Raw genomic sequence first — 27,629 nt, 5'->3', positions numbered from 1 at the left:
TAGGTTTAGATCAACATCTTACACCCTATACCAAGATAAATTCAAAATGGATAAGTGATTTAAATATAAAGAGTGAAATCATGAATAAATTATAAATAAATAAACATAGAATAGTATAACTGTCAGATCTGTGGAAAAGGAAGGAATTTAAGACCAAGCAAGAGATAGAGAACATTACAAAATGTAAAATGAATGACTATGATTATAAAGGTTTTGTACAAAAAAAAAAATCCAATGCAACCAAAATTAGAAGGAAAGCAACAAACTGGGAAAACATTTTTATAACAAAATTCTCTGACAAAGGTTTGATTTCCCAAATATCTAAGGAATTAAGTCAAATTTACAAAAAATCAAGCCATTCCCCAATTGGCAAAGGGTCAAGGAACATGTTGGAAAGGAATTTCTCTCCCCATTATGTTGCTTTGTTTGACGTCATCAGTCAGTGACCTGGAGGTCACTTACCACTGAGATGTGCAAGTATAGACAACTGGACGTAAAGGGATCCTACAGGCTCTGCCCCCACCCCTACCCGGGTGGTGCCAGGGAAATTAAGGAACTTTGGTTGGTTCCTGAAATGTGAGGTGGGAGACCTAGTAGGTGGAGAAAACTGCTTATAAGGTAAGACCAGAAGCCTGTTCGCTCTCTTCTGGCTGGAACTTGGAACCTCAAGGAATCCATGTTGGTAGTGAGCTTCAATTCATCATGGCTGCAGCTAGAGTAGTAAGCTAAGCAACTCTCTACCTCTTGCCTACATTTCCCTCTCTTTGCTATCACTACTTGGATGTAATAAAGCTATTAAAGCTACTAATAGTCTCATAATTAAATTTTAAATATTACAGATATGAATACGTGGTTTTCACATGGAAAAATGAAAATTATCAATAAACACATGAAAAAGTGTCCTAAATCCCTCCTGATTAGAGAAATGCAAATTAAAACAACATTGAGGTACCACCTCACACCTAGCTGACTGGCTAATATGACAGCAAAGGAAAGTGATAAATGTTGGAGGGAGTGTGGCAAAATTGGGACACTAAAGCATTGCTGGTGGAGTTATGAATTGGTCCAACCATTCTGGAGGGCAATTTGGAATTATGTACAAAGAACTTTAAAAGAATGCATGCCCTTTGATCCAGCTATACCACTGCTGGGTTTGTACCCCAAAAAGATAATAAGGAAAAATACTTGTACAAAAATATTTATAGTCTTACTCTTTGTGGTGGCAAAAAAATTGGAAAATGGGGGGGTGTCCATTGACTGGAGAATGGCTGAACAAATTGTGGTATTTGATGGTGATGGAATATTATTGTGCTGAAAGGAATAATGAACTGGAGGAATTCCATGTGAATTGGAACAACCTCCAGGAAATGATGCAGAGTGAAAGGAGCAGAACCAGAACATTGTACACAGAAGACTGAAACATTGTGGCACAACTGAATGTAACGGACTTCTGTATTAGCAGCAATTCAGTGATCCAGGACCATTCTAAGGGACTTATGAGAAAGACGCTATCCACACCCAGAGAAAGAACTGTGGGAATAGAAACCCAGAAGAAAAACATATGATCAATCAGTGGTTCGATGGGGATATGATTGGGGTTTTGCTGTTCAAAGATCACTCTATTGCAAATATGAATAACATGGAAATGGGTTTCTGAACACTGATAACATGTATAACTCAGTGGAATTGCTTGTCAGCTCCAGGAGAGGGGAGGGAAGAGGGGTAGGAAAAAAACATGAATCATGCAACCATGGAAAAATATTCTAAATAACTTTTTTTTAATGAAGTGCTGAGGGAAACTGAACTCTAGGGGGGGTGTGTCCTCTCCAGAGGACCTTTTGGCCCACCTTCTGTCTTCCCTAAAAGAGACAATGGACTTAGGTCTCCTCCTCGGGCCTAGACCATCACTTCTGAGGATCTTATAGCCCTAGTGCCCTCTCTCTCAGGGCTCCCCTGATCCCCCCATGATGGCTGTCATTCCTGCCATTCTTTTTCTACCTACTCCTTCCAACAGCTATGGGATCAGGGGCCATGCTGATCTATAACAGCTTAATGGTGCAGTAGTTAGAACATCAGGCCTGGAGCCAAGAAGACATTAGACAAAAACCATAAGTCATTTAACCTCTGCCTCAGTTTCCTTATCTATAAAAGGGGGATAATAATAGCATCTAGCTCACAGAGTTGTTGTCAGGATCAAATGAAATAACAATTGAAATAATCACACATAGTCAATATTAGCTATTATTGATGTAGGGGGTAAGATTGGGATCTTGTCCAAAGAATTAATGGCTCAGACAATCTCCATGGTGAACGAAAAAGCTTTATTAAGAGTAGGAGGGGGCATCTGGGTAGCTTAGTGGATTCAGAGTCAGGCCTAGAGACTGGAGGTCCTGGGTTCAAATCCGGCCTCAGACACTTCCCAGCTGTGTGACCCTGGGCAAGTCACTTGACCCCCATTGCCCACCCTTACCACTCTCACACCTATGAGCCAATATACAGCAGTTAAGGGTTAAAAAAAAAAAGTAGGAGGAAGGCAGTGGAATGGCTCTGGTGATGGAGTGGCTTTGGCAATGGAAAGGCCTAGTGGTAGCCCCTGGTAGTGATAGAAAAGGCCTGGCAATGCAAAGGCCCCGAGAGGCTTTCAGGAATGCTTTTTATCTAGATTAGTTACTAAGGAAGGGGTCATTTGTTTGGGCAGTTGTTGTCCTGCCGTTCCCAAGGAATTGATGTCACTTTACCTATGGTTCACTCTGTTTGCCCACTGGGGGATTGAGGGGAGGTGAACAAACCACAGTGTAAATGGGATGCTAATGATATGTTAAATACCCCAATGCAACTTTAGGTCACTTTTGCTCTTTTCTGCACAGAAGGCAGTGAGTATGGGAATAGAGCATTGTTTGAACCTAGTCCTGTGTGACTGGGAAACTGAGCCACTTGTACTTGCTGCCCAGAGACCCCTACCAAGGACCTAGCTTATGTTAAAAGACTGACGTGAGGAGTTTTCTCATAATTGTGAATCTAAGGAATCCATATGTCTTATCTGAAAGGTGGTCCCATACTAATTACCTGGGTATCGTTCCCATGGTTGTGCACCTTTCCTTGGCAGGATTTGTGAGACATTTCAGCCCACTTCCATCATTATTATCTCCCTCCCTCCCTCTCTCTGTCTCTGTCTCTGTCTCTGTCTCTCTCTCTCCACCCCCCATCCCTTTCCCATCCTTTCTTTCTCTCTCTCTTTCACTCTCTCTCTCTTCTCCCCCCCATGCAGTATCAGAGACTCCTCCCTTTGCTCCCCACCCTCATGATGTCTTTGTTCCTCATCCCCCCATTCCCGAATGCATTGACCTAGATAGAATGAAAATAGCTTACTGGCCGCCATGTTTTGAGTTTAGGGGCTTTATTTCTCTAAGTCTCCCAAACTCCTCCACCAGCAGGGGTGAAGGCTGGGCGATTATCTCTGTGCAGTGCTTGGTTTAGAATTAAAATGCTGAGTTAAGGCTTTAGAGAGAGGGCTGATAGAACTCAGCTCTTTCATCTCCTTCCCAAGCACCTTCTTCTTCTATAGTGGCTACCCTCAACATGGGTCCTTTATAGGAGCATTGAAGCTGAGGGAGAATTAGGGATTCAGCTAAGGAGAGGAAGAAAGGACCAAGGGTGAGAAAAGGGAATGGGGCAGGGAGGGCTTGAGACTACACATGGGAAAGAAAGACATGGGGAGAATGGAGGGTTAGAACATGTGCTCTGTGTGAGGTGGGACATTGGGTAGGTAGGAGGAAAAGGGACTAGCCACAGGCTTTGAGGGCTGTCAGAGCAAGGAAGGAAGGGACCCCATTGACAGTGCCAGGAGGTCTTCTCCTAAGTCCTGGATGGGCAGCAGACAACTAGCTGGCAGATGCAGGCTCTAGGCACTGTTTCTCATCCAGCCTTCTAGGCCTGAGGCTTCTTGGCCTCCATGGTCAGTGTTTCAGAGTCACATATTCCACTCCTTCCTGGGCAGGGGGCCTCTCCCTCTCTCCAAAATGAATCAGTTCAGAGTAGTGCAGGCCTTCTTCTTCTGGAGGAGAGACCTCTACTGGGGCCACATTTTCATAGTCACTCTGTGGAAAAAGGAGGACAGTAAAGGTGCCATCTTCTCAGCCTCCCGTCTCTGGTGTGATTTCTCTCCCTTTCTTCACTCTGTCCTTCCTATGTTCTGTTTGTGTCTTTTTATTTATTTATTTGTTTGTTTTATTAATTGATTGATTAAGAAAAATTTTCCATAGTTACATTATTCATGTTCTTTCCCTCCCCTCCTTCCTCCCCACCCCCCACCCCCCCTGCCCTGTAGCTAACACCTATTTCCACTGGATTTTATATGTGTCATTGATCAAGACCTATTTCCATATTATTGATATTTGTTGTGTCTTTTTTATAAAACTCTTCCCTTCCCTCTTAAAATCATTACTGTGTGTTGGTTCCAAAGCAAAAGAACAAAAAGGGTTAGGCAATGGGGGTAAGTGACTAGCCCAGGGACACACTGCCAGAAAGTGACCTCCCTGTATTCTTAATTCTGCTTCTTCATTTTTGATCAAAGAATCTGAGAGAAGGAGCTAGGAATAAACTCCTTGGATAGACAAGATGGCTTTTGTCCACAGGCCTTGGTGGGCCTTGGCATCTTCTAAGCTGAGGGGTTCTAGAACCTGTGTTCCAGGCCTTGACTCTTCCTCAGCCCAGAATCACTTCCCTCAGTTTAAGGAAGTTTCCTGATTTTTCCACCCTCCTCAACCTCCCTGCCTCCTTACCCTGTGGGATTTCTGCACCACAGAATAGGTAACACTTTCATCCTCTGTTTGGAGATTGATTCTTGAGGTCTCCATATACCTAGGTGATCAAATAAATAAAAGGAGATGGAAGGAGAGCACCTTTTCGCCTTCCAGCCCTTTGTGCCCATGGCCTAACCCAACTACCAGTCCTCTGCCCAGTCTTGCTACCTTATTCTTGGCTCTCCTTCCAGGACCCAAGTGTCACAGGATCAGTCTACCTCTGCCTAGGGTTCTCTAATCTCTAATCCTGGCATAAATTTTCTTTTTCCTAAACCCTTACCTTCCATCTTAGAATCAATACTGTGTACTTGTTCTAAGGCAGAAGAACAATAAGGACTAGGCAAGGTTAAATGACTTTCCCAAGATCTGTCACAGCAAGGAAATATCTGAGGCCAGAGCTGAACCCATGACCTCCCATCTCTTAGCTTGGCTCTCAGTCCACTGAGCTACTTAGCTGCCTTCTGACATTAACTTTCTTCTCTCTGTAGGCCTTTCATCCTCTATTTCTATTTCACTTTAGGCCCCCAATTCCCTGAGCTTCTCCCTAGCCCCATTTTCTTTCTGGAACCCAGTTATTTTTCCTCTTCACCTTTCTCCCCAGTACCCAGCTCCTGGCACTCACTGAGCCTGAGGTGGAAACTGTAAGGTAGAATACTCAATCCTCTCCTCAACTGCAGGATTGTAATAGCCCAAGGATTGGGGGGCTGTTGTGGAGTAGGGCCTCCTTATCTGAAAAAGAAATGACGTTTCAGCTCCAACCCTTCTGCCCCTATCTCCACTCATGACTTCTCCTATGCCAGACTCCCAGGAGTCTGCACTCTCCTTTCTCCAGGATCCCCTCATAACAACTTTAATGTATGTCCTTTAAAAACCTGGTCCTCCCAACAACCCTGGTAAGTTAGTAATATAAGTGTTCTCATCCTCATTTTACAAATGAAAAAACTAAGGCTCAGTGGCTGAGGCCTTTGTTCAGTCACACAACCAATAATTCCTGGAACTGAAGCCTGAATTCAGATCTTTTAACCTCAAGTCCCTTTCTCCCTTAATAATGAGCCCCCCATCGCACCTCCTGTCCTCTGCTAGGTCCCAGAGCTGTCTGCCCTCAGGCTCCTTGCCCTCCATTCCTACCTTCTTATTCCTGATAAAGAAAGAGCCCTGCCTGCTGGGCTGTGCCTGAAGATCTTGCTGTCCTCTTATCTTCTTCCAGCTGTAGGACAAAAGAGAGTTTCAGTGAGAGATGGATCCTTGGACCCAGAACATTTGGATCCTAAGAGTGAGCTAAGGGCTGGGATTAGGTAAAGAGAGATTTTTGATGAGAAGGTTAGAAAAGAGACAACAGGGGACAGCCAAGTGGCTCAGCCACACTCAGAGATGGGAGGTCCTGAGTTCAGATCTTCCTAGCTGTGTGACCCTGGGCAAGTCACTTAACCCCCACTTGCCTGGCCACTACGATTCTTCTGCCTTGAAACCAATACACAGTATCTATTCTAAGATGGAAGGTGAGGGTTTAAAAAAACAAACAATAAAAAGGGGGCAGCTAGGTGGCTCAGGATATAGAGAGCTAGGCTTGGAAATGGGAGGTCCTGGGTTTGAATGTGACCTCAAATACTTCCTAGCTATGTGGTCCTGGGCAAGTCACTTAACCCCCATTGCCTACCAGTGATTCCCAAAGTGGGTGCTACCGCCCCCTGGTGGGTGCTGCAGCAATCCAGGGAGTGGTGATGGCCACGGGTGCATTTATCTTTCCTATTAATTGCTATTAAAATTTTTTAAATTAATTTCCAGGGGGCTAAGTAATATTTTTTTCTAGAAAGGAGGCGGTAGGCCAAAAAAGTTTGGGAACCACTGGCCTAGACACTCTTCTGCCTTGGAACCAATACACAGGATTGATTCTGAGACTGAAGGGAAAGAAAAGAAAAGGATACCAAAGGGAAGCTCACCATCGGACAAACTGGAACCCCGTAAAGGCCAGGACAAGTAAGGCCAGGCACACCCCAAACCCCAAGGCAGTTCGCCTGCCAATGGTCTCTGGGCTGTCTGGAGAAGGAAGAAAAGACTGTTGAAGCAGCTTATTAACCACTGAACTGTGCCACAGTGCTGCCTTCTGTCATCGGTAGGACACCATCAATCAGTCATCCTAGTTATCAGTTTGCGCCCTGGAATAGGGACTTGAAGAGCTCTCTTCAGAAAGAAGATAGCCCCTCTTCCTTTGCAGAGCTCCTGCCCTATTGGGAAAACCAAGTCATTCCCCTTGGAAAGCTACATGTATATGAGAGAGGAGGTGAAAAAACAATTCACCCACACACAGAGTAACAGAAAATACAAACTGAGTTCTTGAAGCTAAGGGAATCCATCCTGAAGGAGGGCTTGTAGTAGGTGAGATTCACCTGGGAGAGCTTCCTGGGAGGAGGTGAGCCCTGAGCCAGGCTTCAGAAAGAAAGGGAGAGACATGGCTTGTGAAATAAATGGGGTGAGCTACCCCAGGTAGCAAATATTCTCTATGAAAGCTCATCCATAGGAAGAAGCAAGAGAATTTGACTAGAACTGGCGCTTGCTGGGGAATAATGAAAGAAGTGGGGAGAGGGGATGACTATGGGGGAACCTGAAAATCAGGATGAGGATATCCTAAGGGATATCCCTTAGGAAAGAGAGAGGATGGAAACATAATGGGCAGGGTGAGGGGAGGGTGGCTTACAATAGACAGTGAGAATGGTAGGATGTGACTCCCCTGTGCCCAGCTTGTTGGTCCCTCGGCACCAATAGGCCCCGGATTGGTGGGTCATCACAGGCCACAAGGTCAGCTTCGGACCAAAGTTATCCATCTTTTGGCCTTTCCAGTCAAACCAGGTGTAAAGTTCAATGGCTGGATTAGCATCAGCCTCACAAGTTAGGACTACACTTGTCTTCTCCATCACCATGTCACTCGGGGTGATGGATACTTGAAGGTGTCTGGGAGCATCTGCAGGGAAAAAAGGAGTCAGAAACCTAGATACCCAATCCCATCTCTCCCTCACAGGGCCAAAGGGTTGCCCTTCTGCTGGCCCCTCTTAGTCATAGTTTTCCCCCAACCCCGGCCACTCACACTGGATTTTCAGATCCCATTCCTGAGATTGAGTTTTTCCAACAGAGTTGTAAATGAAACATCTGTATAGTCCAGAGTCTTCTGGGGAGATGGAACTCCAATTCAGGGACTTCCCCTCATAGAAGTGCTTCCCATTTCGAGTCCAGGAATAACCAACATTTCTGGGTTGACTAGAGCTAAAGTCACATTGAAGATGGACTTGGTCTCCAGACTGGATGTCAGATTGGGGAGTTATGAGAATGATTTTAACATCTTTTGGGGCATCTAGGGAGAAAGAACTCACTGTTGAATTGACCAGGTATTTTGTCTTCTTAGCCCTCCCAGGACCCCAAGCTTCCCAGTCCTCCCATCCAGACTCTCTTCTCCTCCAAGAACCCAAGGACCCCAGTCCTCCCACTCACCACCCTGGTGAGTCATCCCCTGGCCCAGTCATCCTAATGCCCAACTCTCCTTTCAAGCCCCTACATATCTTGGTTTCAGTCCTCAGTTCCCCTTTTGGAGCTCCCTAGGGAAGCTCCAGCTCTCAGCTCCTCCTCATAGGCCTCAGCCTTCTTCCCACACTCCCCGTCTTCTCACATTGTATGTCCAGGTGGACAGGGGGTGAGCTGGAACATTGAACATGGCAGGCCGTGCAAATGACTGACTTAGCATTCCAGGGGATGCTGTTGATGGTAAGAAATTTCGAACGAATTCTGTTATATTGGGAAAATTGTGTTCTCCATAAATATTTGCTGACGCTGGGATTACTTTGATTGTAGGAACAGGTCAGGTTCACAGTGTCACCTTCTCGGATTGGTGTCAGATTCTTAATAGTCACGGTCACCCCGGTGGGGGGATCTGGGAGAGAAACCAAATTTAGCAGTGGACCCAGTCATCTCACCTTCCCTCTTAAATCCCCCTTTCCACTCTGCCTCTCCCATTTACACCTAAAAGAGCCTTCTCCTGCTTTTCTGTTCTCTCCTCTATCTTGGAAAGAACTCTTGAATTTACCAGAAGAGAGCTGAGAGCTTTGCTCAGGTATTTGACAAGAAGAAGGGCAGAAATCTCTCACTTGCTGCGTTTTAATCTAGTGTTTTTGGTGTCCTGGGTCTCCATTGCTATGAGCTTCCTGAAGTATGAACTGTGCCTACAGTGTTTGTTGTAGCCCAGTGCAAGGTACAGCGTTTCTAACTATGTGAACATGAGTCAATCATATAACCTCTCTAAGTCTCAGTATCTTGATCTGTAAAATGGATATTTCCTTATACTCCCTGCACGATTGTTGAGAGTTCAAATGAGGTAATATATGTAGGTCTTCCACAAACCATGAAATGCTATATAAACGCCAATTATTATGTCATTATTAGTAACAATTAGCGTCTTAATGAAGGCTTGGTCATTATGGTAATGAGGTGTTCTTCACCCACTTTCCTGTCACACAACTCCTTTCCCCAGCCCAGTGGCCAGCTTACACTGCACATCCAGTGTGGCTGCCTTAGAGACTTCGCCCTGGCCCTCGCTATTCTCAGCCAGGCAGGCATACTGGCCACTTTGCTGCCTCTTGACCTCTTGGAACCTGAGCTGCTGTTTGGTCTCTCCTGGCATTAACTTCCCATCTTTAAACCAGCTGTAATTGGTTGGAAGAGGGTTGGCAGAGGATTGGCAAGTCATCTCCACAGTCTCGTTCTCTGACTTTACGACTTGAGCAGGATCAACCTTGGAATCTTTAGGGGCATCTGCAGGGGAGAAATAGAGGCCAAGATGAGGTCAGTGAGGTGATCCACCAACCAGCAAAAAATCCCTAGAAACCCTATTAGCTCTTGTCCAATTCATTTTCCAATCTTTCCCCCTTAAATACTTGGTACATGTGCACCCACACATACATAACCAAAAAAAAATAAATAAATAAACATCATGAAGCAGCTGCTGTTTCTCTTATCTCCAACCCCAATTCCATGTCCCCCTACCTTACTCCAAAGATTCTCTGACCCCTCCCTAAACCCCACCTCAATGATCAGCTTACATAGGACTTGCAGGGTCACTGGTTCAGATGTCCCCCGGCCTATTTCATTGTCTGCCCCACAATGATAACTTCCAGCCTGTTGCCAAGTCACTCTGGACAGATTCAGAATTTCTCCCATCTTCAGCTCTATCTCTTTATTCCTGAACCAGAAGAAGTTGTCTTGGATCTCGGGGTTGCTGCTCTGGAGCAGACACCTCAGAGTCACTGAGTCTCCCTCCTTTACTTCTAGCGAAGAAGTAGCCACAAGAGTCACCTTTGGGGCATCTGGAAGGGCAAAAAGCAAACTGAATGAAAAGAGACTCTGTCCTGAAGGCTGAGGGAGGGGATTCATTGCGAAGATGCCAGGGGCTGGGCTGCTGCTTTGTGTGTGTGTGTGTGTGTGTGTGTGTGTGTGTGTGTGTGTGTGTGTTTCAACCAGCACTTATTAAGCACCTGCTATTAAGCACTGTGATACAAAGAAAGGCAAAATTTGATGCCTGTTCCTAAGAAGTTTAATGAGGGGGGAAAACAAATGAAAACACACACACTATAGTCTCTAGAGCAGTGATTCCCAAAGTAGGTGCCACCGCCCCCTGGTGGGTGCTGCAGCGATCCAGGGGAGTGGTGATGGCCATACATGCATTTATCTTTCCTATTAATTGCTATTAAATTTTTTTTAATTAATTTCCAAAGGCGCTAAGTAATATTTTTTTCTGGAAAGGGGGCAGTAGGCCAAAAAAGTTTGGGAACCACTGCTCTAGAGGCTCTCTATTGTCTCCAGATACAAAATCTTCATTCAAAGGCCTTCATAAACCAGCCTTTCCAACCTTTCCAGTCTTCTTATGCCTTGTTCCCTGCCCTTTCTCTGATTTCGTGGATGTTCCACAAAAAAGACACTCAACCTCTCTGCTATGGGGATTCTCTCTGGCTTTCCTTCAAGTGGCAATTGTCTCATTCCTCAGCTCTATCTATTGATTTCCCTGACATCCTTCATGTTCCAACTCAAGACCTATCTTTTACAGGAAGCCTCTCCTAACCCACTTTTTAAATTTTTATTTATTTTTATTTTTAAAAAATATTTTTCCCAAACTGCTGGGGAAATTAGAAAACAGTATGGGAGAGATTAGGCTTAGATCAATATCTCACATCCTACACCAAGATAAACTCAGAATGGGTGAATGACTTGAATATAAAGAAAGAAACCATAAGTAAATTAGGTGAACATGGAATAGTATACCTTTCAGATCTTTGGGAAAGGAAAGATTTCAAGACCAAGAAAGAGTTAGAAAAAAATTACAAAATGTAAAATAAATCATTTTGATTACATTAAATTAAAAAGGTTTTGTACAAACAAATCCAGTGCAACCAAAATTAGAAGGAAAGCAACAAATTGGGGAAAAAATATAACAAAAACCTCTGACTAAGGTCTAATTACTCAACTTTATAAGGAGCTAGATCAATTTTACAAAAAATCAAGCCATTCCCCAATTGATAAATGGGCAAGGGGCATGTATAGGCAATTTTCAGATAAAGAAATCAAAACTATTAATAAGCATGTGAAAAAGTGTTTTAAATCTCTTATAGTTAGAGAAATGCAAATCAAAACAACTCTGAGGTACCACTTCACACCTAGCAGATTGGCTAATATGACATGGACAGTGACATGGACAACTGCTCAGGACCATTGGCTTCCTTCAAGCAAGGCTCAGCTTAAGTTCTGACTCCTTGAGTGTAAAAGTGGGATTATGGGGGCTACTGTGGAACCCCAAGAAGCTGGGATGGTTGAAGACCATTGGAACCAAGAGAATAAAAAGGGGGAACCCCCCAAGCAAGGGGAGTTGGTTTGGGGACCTGTGACAGAGAAGGAGGTGAAAGCCTATATGGCTCCTGGTTCAAGCCTACTCAAAGCCTTGCAGTCTCTGGACAAACAGTTCCTGCAACCTGCAGCCATTTTTGGTTCCTACCAAGACTGATCCTGCTCTACTTCATCATCTGAGAGATTCAGAGACTCATTTGAGAACCTGATTCCTTACAACAGCCTTCCTTCAGCTTTCCATTTCAATTACCCCAATAGTGACTGCTAACCTACACAGATAGTTAAGGACAAAGGGGTTTAGTGAGAAAGAGAGACCCAGTCTGGACTTCAGCCTGGCTGGGCTATCAACTCATAGACTTAAGCAAAGATTTAGCTAGCTATTCCTATGCACACACTTTCCTTAACCCTGTGTCCATCTCTCAGATCAAACCTGTTAATTAAAGCCAGTTATAAAGTCAGATAGCATTACCAGTCTCTTCAATACAGTTATTCAAGGAGTATCAATGATGGAGATACAATATAACAGCATGCCCATGGATTGCTCAACTGTACCGAGCTGCAAAGCAATGAGAGAAACAATACAGCAGAACCAAGGGAACAGTGAAACAACTAACATAATAGTAACATCAAAGTAGGGGAAGCAAATGCATTACAAAATCAGGGTGCATTACAAATAGAAGGTCCAGAGTCAGAGCAAATAGAAGCCAATCAATATCAAGATTGGAACTTAGGATGCATTGACATAGAAGTGCCACTCATACCTATCAATCAAAATACAGAAAACAAAGAACCACTTTTCATGATAAAAATGGGGGAACAAATTTATCCAGCTCTGATACTGGTGCCACGAGATCTGTTCTGAAGTCATCACCAGAGAACAGCACCAAAATGTGGTCTGTAGAAGAAAAGGGTGCCACAGGACAAATACAAAAGGTGCCAAAACTGAAGTCAAAGATGGTAAAGATCAGACCACTCAGTATAGACCATACATTCCTGCTGATTCCACAATGTCCCTCGAATCTTTTAGGCCATATTTTTTTGTGTAAGATTGGGGCAACTATACAATGTGATCAGTTGGGACAAATCTTTCTACATCTGCCAAAACAATCTCTCAAGCATCATCCATTGCTATTCCTGGGGCAATTTGAAGATTATGAAAAAGAGTATAATGAAGAAACTATCTTTGAAATCCCCACAGATATTCCTGATGAAGTTTGGGCAAAACATTTTACAGATGTAGGGATTTTAAAATCAGGAACTCCTGTTAAGATAGAAGTGAAAGAGGGCACTCCTCTTAAGATACCACAATACAGATTGAGCAAAGAAGCCATGGAGGGTATAAGACCAATAATAAAGAGCTTATTAGAGCAAGGCATTCTGGTCTGGACTATCTCAGAATATAATACCCCTATTATGCCCATCAAGAAGCCCAAAAGAGATGCCATGGGCAACATACAGTGGAGATTTGTGCAGGATTTAAGGGCAGTAAACAACTTTGTGAAGAAATGTCATACAGTGGTCCCAAGCCCAGCCGCAATAATTTCAGAGATTCCCAGTGATGCAGCGTGATACACTGTTGTTGACTTGTGTAACACCTATTTTAGCATACCACTCCACAAAGACAGCCAAAAGATATTTGCATTCACATGGGAAGGGGCCCAGATATCATGGAGGCGTTTGCCCCAAGGATTCTCAGGATCTTCCTCCATCTTTTGCCAGATTCTTTAAAAAGACCTTGAATCCATCTAATTTAAAGAGAACAAGCTAGTTCACTATGTGGACAACATTTTGCTAATGTCACCAAATGCCCATGTGTGTCAGAGAGATAGTGAAATCCTTTTGCAAGAACTTTGCAAAAGAGGGCACAAGGTATCAAAAGAAAAACTACAGTGAGTGATACCAAGAGTAGAATATCTATGCTTCATTTTGGAAAAGGGCACAAGAAAGATTTCCCAGAAGAGGGTGGCAGATATTCAGAAGGTGTGCATGCCAAAGACCAAGAAACAGCTCCGTGCAATCCTAGGAGTGACAGGGTTTTGCAGGCAATGGATCCCTGGTTTTAGTCTAATATCTAAACCACTGACAGACTTAACCAGGAAGACAGTCTCAGAACCCTTGAAACTCACAAGAGAGCACCAGAATGCAGTAGAAAAACTGAAAATGGCCATTGTTACAGCACTAGTCCTTGGAATCCCGAACCACTCCAAACCATTCCATCTGTTTGTACATGAAGACAAAGGAATTGCATCTGCAATGTTAATACAGACTCTGGGAGATCAATTTAGACTCAAAGCTTACTATAACTCTCAGATGTAGTTGCCAGATGAATGTCACCATGTTTGAGAGCAATTGCAGCAGCAGCTCTGATTTTTAGAAAATCATCTGACCTGGTTCTGGGATACAGGTTCAGAGTATATTCACCACACCAAATAGAATCTATCCTGAGAAAGAGCAACCTGCAAGCCTTCACATCTCAAAGGCTATCCCAGTATGAGATAGTGTTGCTGGACAAAGAAAACATAACCTTCCATCATTGCAAAGAAATCCATCCAGCAACCATGATGCTAGATTTACCCATAGAAGGAGAACTCATACATAATTGCAATGACACCTTGGAGATAGTGCAGAAAACTAGGGAAGATTTAACAGACATTCCCCTAGAAAAGGCAGAATTAACACTTTTTACTGATGGCTTCCTATGTGGTAGATGGGGAAAGATTCACAGGCGCAGCTGTAGTGGCATAGACAATTACACTTTGGTATGCAGCCCTTCCAAAGATAATGTGTGCACAAGGAGCTGAAATCTTGAGCCTCACCAGAGCTCTTCAGATAGGCAAAGACAAGAGAATCAATGTATACACAGATTCCAAATATGCATTCAATGTGGTACATGCTACAGACCAAATCTGGAAACACAGGGGCTTCGTTATATGTGGAGGAAAATAAATTGCTTATGGGGACATCATTACACAACTCCTGGAAACAATACAATTGCCCAGAGAAGTCTCAGTAACGCATTGCTGAAGTCACAGACTGGGAGAAGATAGTATAACATTAGGGAACCACAGGGCAGACTTTAAAGCCAAATATGGAGCTAGGTTTGAACCCATCCATGTCTTAAACTTCTCCTTGGTAGATGAAACAGATTTAAAACAAGCCTAAGCCGCAAGAGAAGTAGAGAACTGGAAAAACTACCTAGGGGCCAAAATAGTGAGAGGAATATGGTTCTCAGCATCAGGCAAACCCATATTGCCAGAAGTACTATACTATCCAGTGTGCAATGCCATTCATGAGAAAGGGCGCTTTGGAACTCAAGTCTTAATTGACAGTATACGACGTTACTGGACAGGGAAAGGCATCTCAACCTATGCCATTAGAGTGTGTCAAAAATGTAAGACCTGCTAGCAGTTCAATCAGGGTATGACAAGAATCAAGAGACTTGGAGCCAGGCCATTGGCTCATACCCCGTTTGAATACTTACAAATCAATTACATATCCATGCCAAAATACAGAGGGTACAAATATGCACTTGACATCATTGATCATCTGACGAGGTGGCCAGAGACATAGCCAGCTAAGAAAAACAATGCTGCCTTGTGGTAAAAGCCCTTTTAAAGGAGATCATCCCAAGATTTTCCATCCCATCCAAAACTGATTCAGACAAAGGATCTCATTTCGCTAACGCCATATTACAAAAAGAACTGTGAACTTTATAATGAACAGTGCAGGAAGAGGACTAAGGAAATGGGTTATGTAAGACTGTTGCATCAGTAAACACAATACACAATGAAACACCACACCATAAGATTACATTCAACACTACATAATGTACAAGAAAAGAAGTGTGACTCTACAGACAACATGGGTAGACAAAGGACGACTTTCAACAGAGGTAAGTATTAAGCAGCCATCAGTGCACAAAAGGCATGATGCATATCAAAGGAATAATGAACTGGAGGAATTCCATGTGAACTGGAATGACCTCCAGGAATTGATGCAGAGTGAAAAGAGCAGAACCAGGAGAACATTGTACACAGAGACAGATACACTGTGGTAAAATCGAATGTAATGGACTTTTGTACTAGCAGCAATGCAATGACCCAGGACAATTCTGAGGGATTTATGGAAAAGAACACTACCCACATTCAGAGGAAGAACTACAGGAGTGGAAACACAGAAGAAAAACAACTGCTTGAACATATGGGCTGATGGGGATATTATTGGGGAAGTAGATGCTAAACAATAACTCTAGTCCAACTAGCAATACTGTGGAATTAGGTCTTAATCAATGATACATGTAAAACCCAGTGGAATTGTAAGTCAACTACAGTGGGATGGGAGGGTTTGGGGGAGAGGGAAAGAACATGAAATATGTAACCATGGGAAAATATTCAAAATTAAATAAAAATTTAAAATTAAAAAGGCAAAACGCACAACATAAAACTGATACTTAGCATGGATCTTGTGTAAATAAGAGTGTCTGAAGATCATGTAAATATGAAATGTATGTATGTATACCTATGCATATTGTACATAGTTGCAGAGTCCCATATGATCTTAACCATATCAGGAGATCACTAGATTTCCTTGTTTGGCTAATATCACTATGCAAGGACTCATGCTTGTAAAAATGTATCATAATATGTATATTGTACATTTATAAATAATGTATATAATAATTACTAACCTTGTACAAGATAAACTAAGGGATACTAACAAAATTAGAACTTTAAGATACAGGGACAGTCAGAGTAGGGAAGTTGAAGATGTTCTAGATTTAGGATAGGGAAAGTGGTAAGAATAAATAAGATAAGCAAAAGTAAGGATAAGTAGAAAAACTAACACACTAGCATAAGGAAAATAAGAGATGCTAACTTTAAACATTTTAGATAAGAGAATGTAGATTAAGAAAATAATTCCTATTTTAGGACTATAAGTTGGTTATGTTACTTTGCTTTTGATTAAGAAAGTAAGTTAAGACATTTGTTGTTGCTTTGCAAGGTTAGAAATTGTTTTGATGAAAATTTTATTGTTGCACAATTGTTTCAACATTTTCTGACATATTGTAATACTTGGATTAATTGCAAAACCTCATCCCTTCCTCAAAAAACTTTCCTTTATCTGTCTTAGCTCATAGTCAGACAAGATAAGGTAGAATAAGGCATAATTGTTTGTTATGTTGTGGGGAGGAATCATAAAAATAGCTATACAGAATAGTTAGGAAACCTTCAGCAGGATTTTAGGGTAAAATCCTGCCAAACAAAAACCAAGATAATTGTAAAAGTGGAATTATGGGGGACCACTGAAGAACCTCAAGAAGCTGGGGCAGTTGAACACCATAGGAACCAAGAGAATAAAAAGGGGGAACCCCCCAAGCAAGGGGAGTTGGTTTGGGGACCTGTGACAGAGAAGGAGGTGAAAGCCTATATGGCTCCTGGTTCAAGCCTACTCAAAGCCTTGCAGTCTCTGGACAAACAGTTCCTGCAACCTGCAGCCATTTTTGGTTCCTACCAAGACTGATCCTGCTCTACTTCAACATCTGAGAGATTCAGAGACTCATTTGAGAACCTGATTCCTTACAACAGCCTTCCTTCAGCTTTCCATTTCAATTATCCCAGTAGTGACTGCTAACCTACACAGATAGTTAAGGACAAAAGGGGTTTAGTGAGAAAGAGAGAGAGAGAGACCCAGTCTGGGCTTCAGCCTGGCTGGGCTATCAACTCATAGACTTTAGCAAAGATTCAGCTAGCTATTCCTATGTACCCACTTTCCTTAACCCTGTGCCCATCCCTCAGATCAAACCTATTAATTAAAGCCAGTTATAAAGTCAGATAGCATTACCAGTCTCTTCAATACAGTTAATCAAGGAGTGTACTAAGCCTACTGATTACCTGTGGAAGATCCTCCATCTTGGAGTTGAATTACAGTTGAAGAAGAGAAGCTTGGGGGTGGGGAAGTTTCTTTGGCTATCTCTGGCTAACATCTTCACAGAGAAACAAGAAGTACATCATTCAATAGAGAAACCTTTTCTCCTTCTTGTACAGGGCAGCAGAAGTGAATCAAGTAGCTTCATTTAGGGAAGCCATCCTCAAATAGGCCCTAAGTAATAGAAAGCTTCAGTGGTGACCTGTAAGGGATTCCAACTGGTCCCTTCTCCTTCTCACCCATCCCCCAACTGAAGCAGCTGACTTTCATTTTACATGAGGAAGCCTTTCCCAGTGTCCTTTACTTGTTCATTTTCTCTGTGCCCTCATCTTTCAGCACATTTCCATCTCCCTTTGTACATATTGTACCAGCAGTCAAATGGAAGCCCCTTGAGGGAAAGAACTATCCTGTTTCTGTCTGTCTCCATTTCAGACATCAATTCAAACAAGTCCACAAGCAGTTACCAGGAAGTTACTATATGCCAGGCACTGTACTAAGGGCCAGGGATACAGCAGAACCCTAGAGAGACCCTGCCCTTAAAGGGGTCCCTTTCTACTGGTTGAGCCAACAGGTCAACAATTGTGCATGTTCTAAGGGAGGTCATCTCAGAGGGAGGCATTAGATGTGAGGGGACCCAGGAAAAGCAGGAGCAGAGCCTTCCCAGCATAGGAAACCCACCCCCCCACCCCCAGTGCAAATGCAGACTACAGAGATGAAGCATCCTGGGAGAGGGACAGAACCTGCTCAAGTGTTTATTGACATAAACCAAACTGTATCCCATCACCTATTTACCATCAGCTTTGTTAAGCTGTGGCTGAGGAGAAAATGAGTCTGTGGAACCTGAGCAGAGCAGAGGGCAGCAGGAGATGGGTCTGTGCCTGGAGAAAAACAGGCTCTCTCATTGGCTTTGCTCATCCTTGGATGGAGGGGGTTGAGACATTATTAGCCATCTCTCTGTGTTCACCACACAGGAAGATGGTGAGGAAAATGGGGCTCTTTCATGGCCAGGGAGCAAGGGACCCATAAGACAACATGCCGGAGGAGACTCACGTTTCACATCCAGCTGTACGATTTCCTCAGAGAGCCTTCCCTCGGGGAAGTGCCAGAGTTGGCAGGCCAGCTTCTTGCCATGGTGAGTCCAGTTGAGACTAAGGGTTAACTTGCTCTCTGTCGAGATTTTCTGGACTTCAAGGGAGAATGAATCCTGGACCTGATCTGGCAGGGGCCTCTGACCCTCCAGGGACCACAGCAAGCTCACAGGGTACTCAGAACAGTAATACTTCAGGGAGCAGGTCACTGTTACCTCTTGGGACTCTTTGAGTGGCTGCGGGAGCTGAATTTGGGGTGAAGGTGCAGATCCTGAGGGAGAAAGGAAGGAAGAGATAGAACTGGAGGAGGAAGCAGGGTGCCTCATAGCGCTCTTGTCTGAGAGGTTTGGAGTCTTTCGGGTCTCCTTCCCAAAGAGCCCTGCCTGGCTCCAGCCACCCCTCTGCTCAGTGGCCCCTTTATGAGGAGTCATTGATTGGTACCATGGAAATAAGTGCTTCCTACTGGCTACTTTGTAAATATTCATGATAGTAGTGGTAGTAACAATAATAAAAGAAACTCTTTCCATTTCTAGACACTTTGGCCCTAAGAGTCCTCTGAGGAATTCCCCCTAACCAAGTGGTTAGGGCAGGAACTGATTTTTTTGTGTGCATCTTCAGCCTTTAGTACAGTGCTTGACACACAGTAGATGTAGATTACTGAAGTGGAGTGAGAAGTCTGCCCATTTTGGAGAGAAGAATGCTCTATATATCCTTGCTCATCTGTCCAACTGAGAATTCTCTATGGGTAGGGACTCTATTCCCAGGCAGGCTCTGGACTTCCCCTACAACAGAGAACCTGCCTCCCTCTTCTGCCAGGCTCATGGTTCCTTGAGACCAGGAACTGGATCACCCCTTCTTTTGCAGCTCCCTCCTAGGGCCCCACACCAGAGAGTTCATGTAAGCAGTGTTTGCTTAGAGCAAGTCCCGGAGTGCTTTGCTTAGGGAGCTGAGGCCATGAGCAGCTTAGTGGGGAGGTGTGTCTATGATTGATTTCCCAGCCCCCTCTCTCAATGCCATTCTCCCCCTTGCCCTGGTCTCTCACCGTTGACCCTGAGTTTCATTTCTTCCATCCACTTATCATCTGTCTCATCAACAATCCTCAGGCCTAGCACTCCGTCATCAGAGACTTGCACCTCGCGGATGAGCATGCTACAGTTCTTTTCTCTTCGGGAATCCAGAAGCTTTGTCCTTTCAGTCTTACTAGAATTGTTTATGTCAAAAAGGACGGTCCCCTGGAACCTGTTGTTGATATACTGAGGATTGTGGTATAAGACAAAGTGGTGAAGTCTTCCAATATTGTTATCGATCTTGCAGGGGATCTGGACACAGGTACCTTTCCAAGCGTTGAGATCCTTTGGCAGGCGGATACCCCACTTGTTACAGAGACACAGAACCAGGCATCCTGGGTCCCCAAAGGCAGGTTGGGAAAGATTGGTGAGGAGGGAGAGGGGGAGAGGGGATGGGAAGAAAGAAAGAAAGAGTCAAAGGGGGAAAAGATTCTTTTTGGGGTATAGTAAAAGAGAGAGAACATGAAACAGACATTTACGCACAAAGACTGGGCAGAGTAGGGAAATCTCACACACACACACACACACACACACACACACACACACACACACACACACTCATACACAAGAGGAATCCATGGAGAAAGAGAAAGAGTACTTGAGACCCAGACACATACACAAACACCCCCAAGAGGAACCCATGGAGAATGAGAACTTGAGATCCAGAAAAACAATTAAATAGTATTCTCTGTCATCTGTTTTTCCATAGTATTCTCTTCCCTAAAACCTCTCTCCCTTCTCAGTTCCTGCTCCCAGAACTCAGGTGTCCAAGCCCTAGGAAGTCCTTACCAGCAGCCAGAAATGAAAGCTGAAGGAGTCTCATGATGCTGCATTTGGCCTGTCAGGGCTCCTGAAAAGGGAAAATCAGTTCTTGAGTTAGTCCAGTCACTTACTCTCTCTAAGATGTGTTCCTTGGTTACTCCCACTCAGCTCTGACCATTCATTGCTTTTCCTTCTGAATCCCCTTTGCGTTCATGTGCCCCACTCTTTTTATGTATGACTGAGGAGCTGTCTGGGTTCATCCCTCCTCTGGATGATTGAGCAGGCATGCCTGTTTTTAGCTCTGTTTGTGTATCCCTTGTGCCCTGTTGGATGGGGAGCTCTTGCTCCCTAAAGTCAGGGAGCCCCCAGGGCTGGAAACTCCATGGCTTGCCCCTGGGACCTCAGGGAGTCTGATGTATAGGGCTTGGGCTGGCTGGGGCTCCCAATCCCTTTTTACCAGGGCTCTGCTCTCCACTGGGGGAGATGGGTCAGGACCAGGGACAGGGAAGGACCTGCCTGGCAGCAGGTAAGAGATGAGGAGGGAAGAGGTTGAGAGAGATTTTCAGAAGAAGGAAAGAACTTAAGAACTTCCCCTTCTGCTGGGGGAGTGAGCAGGCAGGCTCCTTTCCCTCCTGCTTTCCTTCTTCCCCTAACATTCAGTCTAGAATTTTGCACTAAGGAAACTCTTTCCAGGATGTTGACTTCCCAAGTCTAAGAGATGAGAGAGGGAGGCATGATCTGGGGGGCCCAGTCTGCTGGCCCTTAGCTCTGCTACTCCCCCACCAGCACCCCAACAACATCTGTTTCACTTTCCAAATCTGCACACATATCACCCCAGTTGAGATGAACATTTGCATCAAGTTAAATTCATCTCTATTTACATGGCAGGTGTCTTTCACATGGTCCCTTGAGGAATGACCAGGATGTGCTGATAGAGTGTGTCTCCTGTCACATCAGATTCGCCCCCATCTCTACCGTTTCTGCCCTCCCCATGTTGTCCTCTTCCTGAAGCTTGTGAAAAAGGAGCTGATATGAGATAGGTACTAGGGTGAGGTAAGCTGACTTAGGCACAAATAGGGATATGGAAGCTGCCCAATAGGGTATGGGGGACAAGGCTGTGCCTTGGGATAAATAGAACACAAAAAGTTAGAAATGGAAAGAGATTCCTTAGAGAAGCTGAATGTGACCAAATCTTACCCCCCTCCAGGGCTCCCACAGGGTGCCACACCCAGGGATAAATGGGTCCCATACCACAAAAGTAAAGTAGTTTTCTTTCATCAGGCCCAATCTCAGCCAGCACATGACACCAGTTCCCCCAAAGACTTCAGCCCTGGGCCAGGTCCACTTTCACTATACCCTGATCTGGAGCATGGCTCAGGACCCCAGGGTGAGGAGAAAGAACAGCCGGCTATGTTCTTGCTTGAGGCAACCACAAAGTCTCAGGCTAACTCACATTCAAGAAAGCTCCCACCTTTGTACAGTGGTCAGGGGACAGAGATAGACAGGGAGGTTGGGGATGAATCAGAATCCAGGAGATTATTAGCCCAGGCCAGGACATGGAGGGTTTGCAATTGCCCAGGAGAGGGAAATTGGTGCCAACCAAGAAGAGACTTGAACAGGGTTACAAGGATGGCTGAGATGGGGGCCAGAGAGAAAAGGAATAGAAGAATATAGAGTAAGAAAGGAATGGTACCTGCTTCTTGTACATCCTCTCCTTCTTCCTTCTCATTGATGAGAACAGCATCTAAGAGAAAGAGGAAGTTCTTTGCTTAATATATCTAGCCCTAACTTGTGACTCAGACCGTCCCCTCCCCTGTCTTGAGGCTCTAGAAATAATTGAGAACCTATCTGAAAGTTCTGCTGGAGTGGAAAAAGGATGAACCTAGAATCTACTTAGAGGCAGGCCTTGGTTTACTCCACTGATTGACTGCACAGGGCAAAATATGTCCAATATCAGGTCAGTTGCCTTGATCACCTTGGCATGCCCCTGGCACTGCTTTCCCTTAACTCCCCTTCTCTACCAACCTAGCTAAGGACACTAAAATTCATTTCAGCACAATCTATAAGCCAAGCAAACTTAGAAGGCCAGTGTGGTTTATATATATATATATATATATATATATATATATATATATATATATATATATATATATATATTCCTAGCTAAGTGCCAAGTCACTTTACCCCATTGGCCTAGTCCTAGACATTCTATCTTAGCTGTTACTAAGACAGAAAGAAAGGTTTAAAAAATAAAAGTTACACACCTGCATACATGAGCACACGCACAGCATTCCAAAGTCAAATAAAAATTGCATTACAGGCTATCTACCACTTAAAAATTATTCATTATATAGCACAGAACTAGGAGAGTGGGGTAAAAATTACAGAGAGGTGGGGAAAAAATAATTAGTTCTTCCTCAAAGTGGAATGAGCAGCCTAAGGTAGCAGCAGCTTCGGGGCCTTCAATCAAAGGCTGGGTGACTGTCAGAGGTGGCTTGGAAGAGATTTTGAGGCAGGGAAGGGTTGGCCTTCAAGGTTCTTTCCAACTATGACATTCCAAGAGTCTTTGAGTAGATAATGGAGAGGTTGATAGTAGGTGGCTTTCATTTTCTCATTGGCCCTGAAACTACACTTTCTAGAAGGAGAGAGTCATTTGTGCCAAGGGTGATTGGAAGGGAAAGTTTTTACAGTAGAAACCACTGCATCAACTTCCTCATCAGTGTTTCTTTGTAGGGCTCAATTTTGGCCAAGTGTTACAGAGCCCTCCAGCCTCCACCAGGAAAATAATGAAGATCAAAGGAATTGTGGTGGGATAAGCAGGGGGGAGACAATGACTGGGGAATCAGCCTTCCTCCTCCTTGACCCCTGCAGCCTTTGACACTGTTGGCCAGCCTCCTCCCTCTCCCTGGATACGGTCTCCTCCTTGAGTTCTCACACCTCTTCCTCCCTGGTTCTCCCACTTTTCTAGCTTCTCCTCCTCTGTATCTTTACATTATTTCATGGTTGATCTCATCAGTTCCCACAGGCTCAATTCTCATCCCTATGAAGATAGCTGCCATTTACAGCCTATTCACCATCTCTGTCCAGGAGTTGGAGAATCATCTCACACTCACCTTATGCCAAACTGAACTCGTTGTCTTTCCCCTGAGACTTTCTTTTCTTCCTGATTTCTCCATGTCAATCAAGAACATCACTATCTGTCCAGTCACCCAAGTTCTCAACTTGAGAGTCAACCTTGACTCTTCTCTCTCTCCCTCTTGTCTGATAAGTTGTCAAAGTTTGACCGTACAACCTAGTTTGCATCTCATGCCTGGTACATAATAAGCACTTGATAAATGTTAAATAAATAAATGAGTAAATAATCTTAACAGATACCACCCTAATTCAGACCTTTGTCACCTCTCACCTAGCCTATCTCAATAGCTTTTTCTTAAAACCTCTTTCTTTTCTGTCTTAATAACAACTCTGAGGGCAGCTGGGTAGCTCAGTGGATTGAGAACCAGGCCTAGAGACAGGAGGTCCTAGGTTCAAATCTGGCCTCAAACACTTACAAGCTGGGTGACCCTGGGCAAGTCACTTCACCCCCATTGCCTAGCCCTTACTGTTCTTCTGCCTTGGAACCAATATACAGTATCAATTCCAAGACAGAAGGTAAGGGTTTGAACAACAACAACAACAACTCTAAGACAGAAGGACAATGGCACAATTAGGAAGGGTCTGAGGCCAGATTTGAACCCAGGTCCTCCCATCTCTAGAACTGGCTTTCTAATCCCTGAGCCACCCAATTGCTCCCCAGTTTTTTCCATTTTCCACAGGAAAATCCTCTGATAATAGATGATGATGATGACATAGCAGTTGAGGTGCTAGGCCTGTAGTCAGGAAAATGAGTTCAAATTCAGCCTTACTAGTAGTGTGGCCCTGGGCAAGTCACTTAGGCTCTTTTGGTATCCATTTCCTCCTCTGTAAATTGAGATGAATAACATTACCCATCTCCCAGGGTTGCTGTAAAGAACAAGTGTTCTAAAAAAGGCTACATGAATAAATGCTAACTATTATTGTCTTCTGTCTTAGTCTTTTTTCCTCTTTCATGTGATTTATCTTCCTCACTGTCTTTTTGGATTGAGGTAAACTTCAGTAGGGGTCAGTGTAGACACCAGTCTTGCTGACTTCCTATAGCCTCCTTCCTTCCTTTCTTTTTTGCAAAATTAGATATCTTCTTGGACATCTGTGAGTCAGCATCCTCCCCTCAGATTTCCCAAGGATGGCAAGCACAGGTCTTTTCAATGGAGGAGTTGGGGAGTGAGAGGGGATGTGTAGAGGGAGAAGCCCAGATCTGAATGAGTAGAGGAGAGGCTTCAGCTAAAACTGGACTCCTCTGCTTGGTCATTCTCCCTCCTGCAGTCTGGCCAGGGCAGCAGGGAGATGCTGCAGCCAGAAACAGCCAGAGAACTATATGAACCCCTTCATTTTATGGATAAGGAAAGTGAGAATGGAGGTGACTTGCCCAAGATTATACAGATGGTTAGAATCAAGATTTTCATTCAGGCGTTCCTGACTCCAGTTCCAGCATTTGATTTCTGCTATTACACTGATTTTTAGCTACAAGAGACTTTGGAAATCATCTTTCATCTTGCTTCCTTTTTTTTTAATTAAATTAAATTAATTAGTTTAGAATATTTTTCCTGGCTTCCTTTTAGAGGAGAGGACACTAAAGCTTAGAGAGAAAAAAATGATTGACCCAAAGTCACAATTTAAGTAGTAGTCAGGACTTGAACTCAGATCCTTTTATGTTGAGAGCAATAGAGAGACACATGGACGGTTAGCATAATCTATGGATCCCATCAGAACCAGCTGTAGTTTGCAAAGTCTCTACAGCTAAAGGCTGTGACCTGAAAATCAGGTCATAGAACAGATGGCATATCCAAAAAACCTGTGACCACTTTCTATAGCTCCTTTTTAAAAGTTTTATTAAAAACCTAAGTGCCATTCAATTTAAACAAAAAGGGTGATATGTGGAATGCCATTGAGAGAAATAGGAGGTATAATAGATCTTTTTATCAGGATCCCATCAAAGTTGATGTAGTTGACAGGGTCATACATTGACTCCTTTCTATCTGAAAGGCTCAGGTCAGGTGATAGATGAAGTATCTGAGATAAAAAGTCAAACCCCTCTCCATGGGTCTTCTTTATTGAAAACATATTAAATTAGTTTTGAGGATAGCCTCAAGTATTATAAAATGCTTCTGATTAAACCAGCAGTTAAGAGGTTAACAGTTTTTTCTCCAAGACAGAAAAAAGCAGAATTTAAGCAAAATCAGCAGATGAAGTGAGGCTCATTTTTAACCTTGGGACTTTTTTCTCGTCTGGCATTATCTTCATGAGGTAATTCTGTGTCTGTGCAGCTATGAAATTCCTTTGTGCTTTCTGTGAATTGAGTTTTTTGAATACTGTATAAATAAACTCCATGCTCCTTGTCAAAAGGAGAAGCAACCATGAGCTGGCAGATAGATTGTCTCCCTCTTCCTTCTTTCTCACCTAAGCCGTCCTTTATCAAATTCCTGGAGCTGTTGGATAGCTTTCAACACTTTTACTCCAAATCCAGTTGAAGAAGAGCATCAGTATGCATGTTGGAAACCCATAAGAAGATAGCAGGCATTGGGAGAGAAAGACTTTGAGCCAGCCACCATCTTCCCCAGAGTGTTCTATCATCTGGTAACTCTGAGGGTTAGTAGATTTTCTAGTATCATTGCTCATGAGTCCCCATCTGGTGTGCTCCCCATTGATTGTCAGCTTCTAGCTTCAATTAGATTTTAATAAAGTGTTTCATTGAGATGACATCATAAAAACAACTCCCCAAAAGTTCGGGGCACACTCTCCCGCAAATACATATGGAGTCCATGGGGAGATTAGGCACAGATTTACACTAAAATATACTCCCCATTCAACTCTACCTAAATTTCCTAGTTCTCTTTGAGGCTTAGCTTAAGTGCAACTTCCTACAGGAAGCCTTTCCTTATCTTCTGTAGTTGCTAGTATAAGTCTGGGCTTATATAAAATAACTCCCAGCCCCCAAAAGATCATCTTTTTGGTTATCTCTTTAGCTCATTGGCTTTGCCTGGAGCTGCTCCAGGAAATAATTGCAATAAACCCTGGATATAGAGCAGTGATTCCCAAAGTGGATGCTACCCTACCACCCCCTGGTGGGTGCTGCAGTGATCCAGGGGATTGGTGATGGCCACAGGTGCATTTATCTTTCCTATTAATTGCTATTAAAATTTTTTAAAAATTAATTTCCAGAGGGCTAAGTAATATTTTTTCTGGAAAGGGGGCAGTAGGCCAAAAATGTTTGGGATCCACTGATATAGAGTATGCCCAGGCTTCCCCAAATATGGGTAACATAGTTCCTATACAGCTCCTATTGTTAGATGCCTACTATATTCCAGGGCAGCTTGGTGATGAAGTGGAGGGAGCACAGGGCCTGAAGTCAGGAAGACTTGAGTTCAAATATAACCTCAAACACCTTCAACCTGTGTGTCCTTGGGCAAGTCCTATTGGCCTCAGTTTCCTCATCTGTCAAATGAGCTGGAGAAGGAAGTGGCAAACCACTCCATCTCTGCCACAAAAAGCCCAAATGAGGTCACGAAGAGTTGTATATGACTGAACAATTAAACAGCAATAACAAATATTCCAGGCACTGTGCTAAATATAGAAGATGAAGATACAAAGGACTCCCAGAAACTCATGAACAAAGATTCTCCAATGGCCTGCCAGCTCCCTGCTCCCCAACAAAGGAACTAAACTTGGGGTTGTCATTGGAGCAACCCTTTGAAGTTTGTTGAGTCCTTTTTTCTTTCAGAGTCCAAAAGGGTTTTCCCAAGACATAATGAATATCACCTTGTGGTTTAAAATATCTTCCCCCAATAATATAAACATCTTCAAGCTACTGAACAAGGCATCCCCTTCTTGCTAAACCTGCACCATGCCAGGAACTCACTTTGCTCCCTGAGTATAATTTCACACTAGTGATATGGACAAGCCTCTTCTTCTTCCAAGGAAACACCCAAAAAAAGGATTGCCTCGGTTCATCTGAAAACCCCAAACTCTTT

At 43.7% G+C, this 27,629-nt stretch overlaps 1 protein-coding gene across 1 annotated transcript; it reads right to left on the bottom strand.

Annotated features, from left to right (window-relative positions):
* Window positions 1–3,397: 3,397 nt before the first annotated feature.
* Window positions 3,398–20,584, bottom strand: CD22 (CD22 molecule). The gene is made up of 13 exons (XM_044671182.1): window positions 20,551–20,584; window positions 19,737–20,096; window positions 18,657–18,965; window positions 9,887–10,150; window positions 9,336–9,599; window positions 8,461–8,721; window positions 7,885–8,148; window positions 7,498–7,761; window positions 6,743–6,839; window positions 5,931–6,009; window positions 5,425–5,531; window positions 4,782–4,860; window positions 3,398–4,097 (listed from the first exon to the last, which is right to left on the bottom strand). The coding sequence occupies exons 1-13, from the start codon at window positions 20,582–20,584 to the stop codon at window positions 3,957–3,959; spliced, it is 2,523 nt and encodes an 840-aa protein (XP_044527117.1). The 3' UTR covers window positions 3,398–3,956.
* Window positions 20,585–27,629: the final 7,045 nt, after the last annotated feature.

Source organism: Gracilinanus agilis, chromosome 3, assembly GCF_016433145.1.
Source record: "Gracilinanus agilis isolate LMUSP501 chromosome 3, AgileGrace, whole genome shotgun sequence".
Classification (NCBI taxonomy): Eukaryota; Metazoa; Chordata; class Mammalia; order Didelphimorphia; family Didelphidae; genus Gracilinanus; species Gracilinanus agilis.
This window is presented reverse-complemented; position numbering and strand designations above follow the sequence as displayed.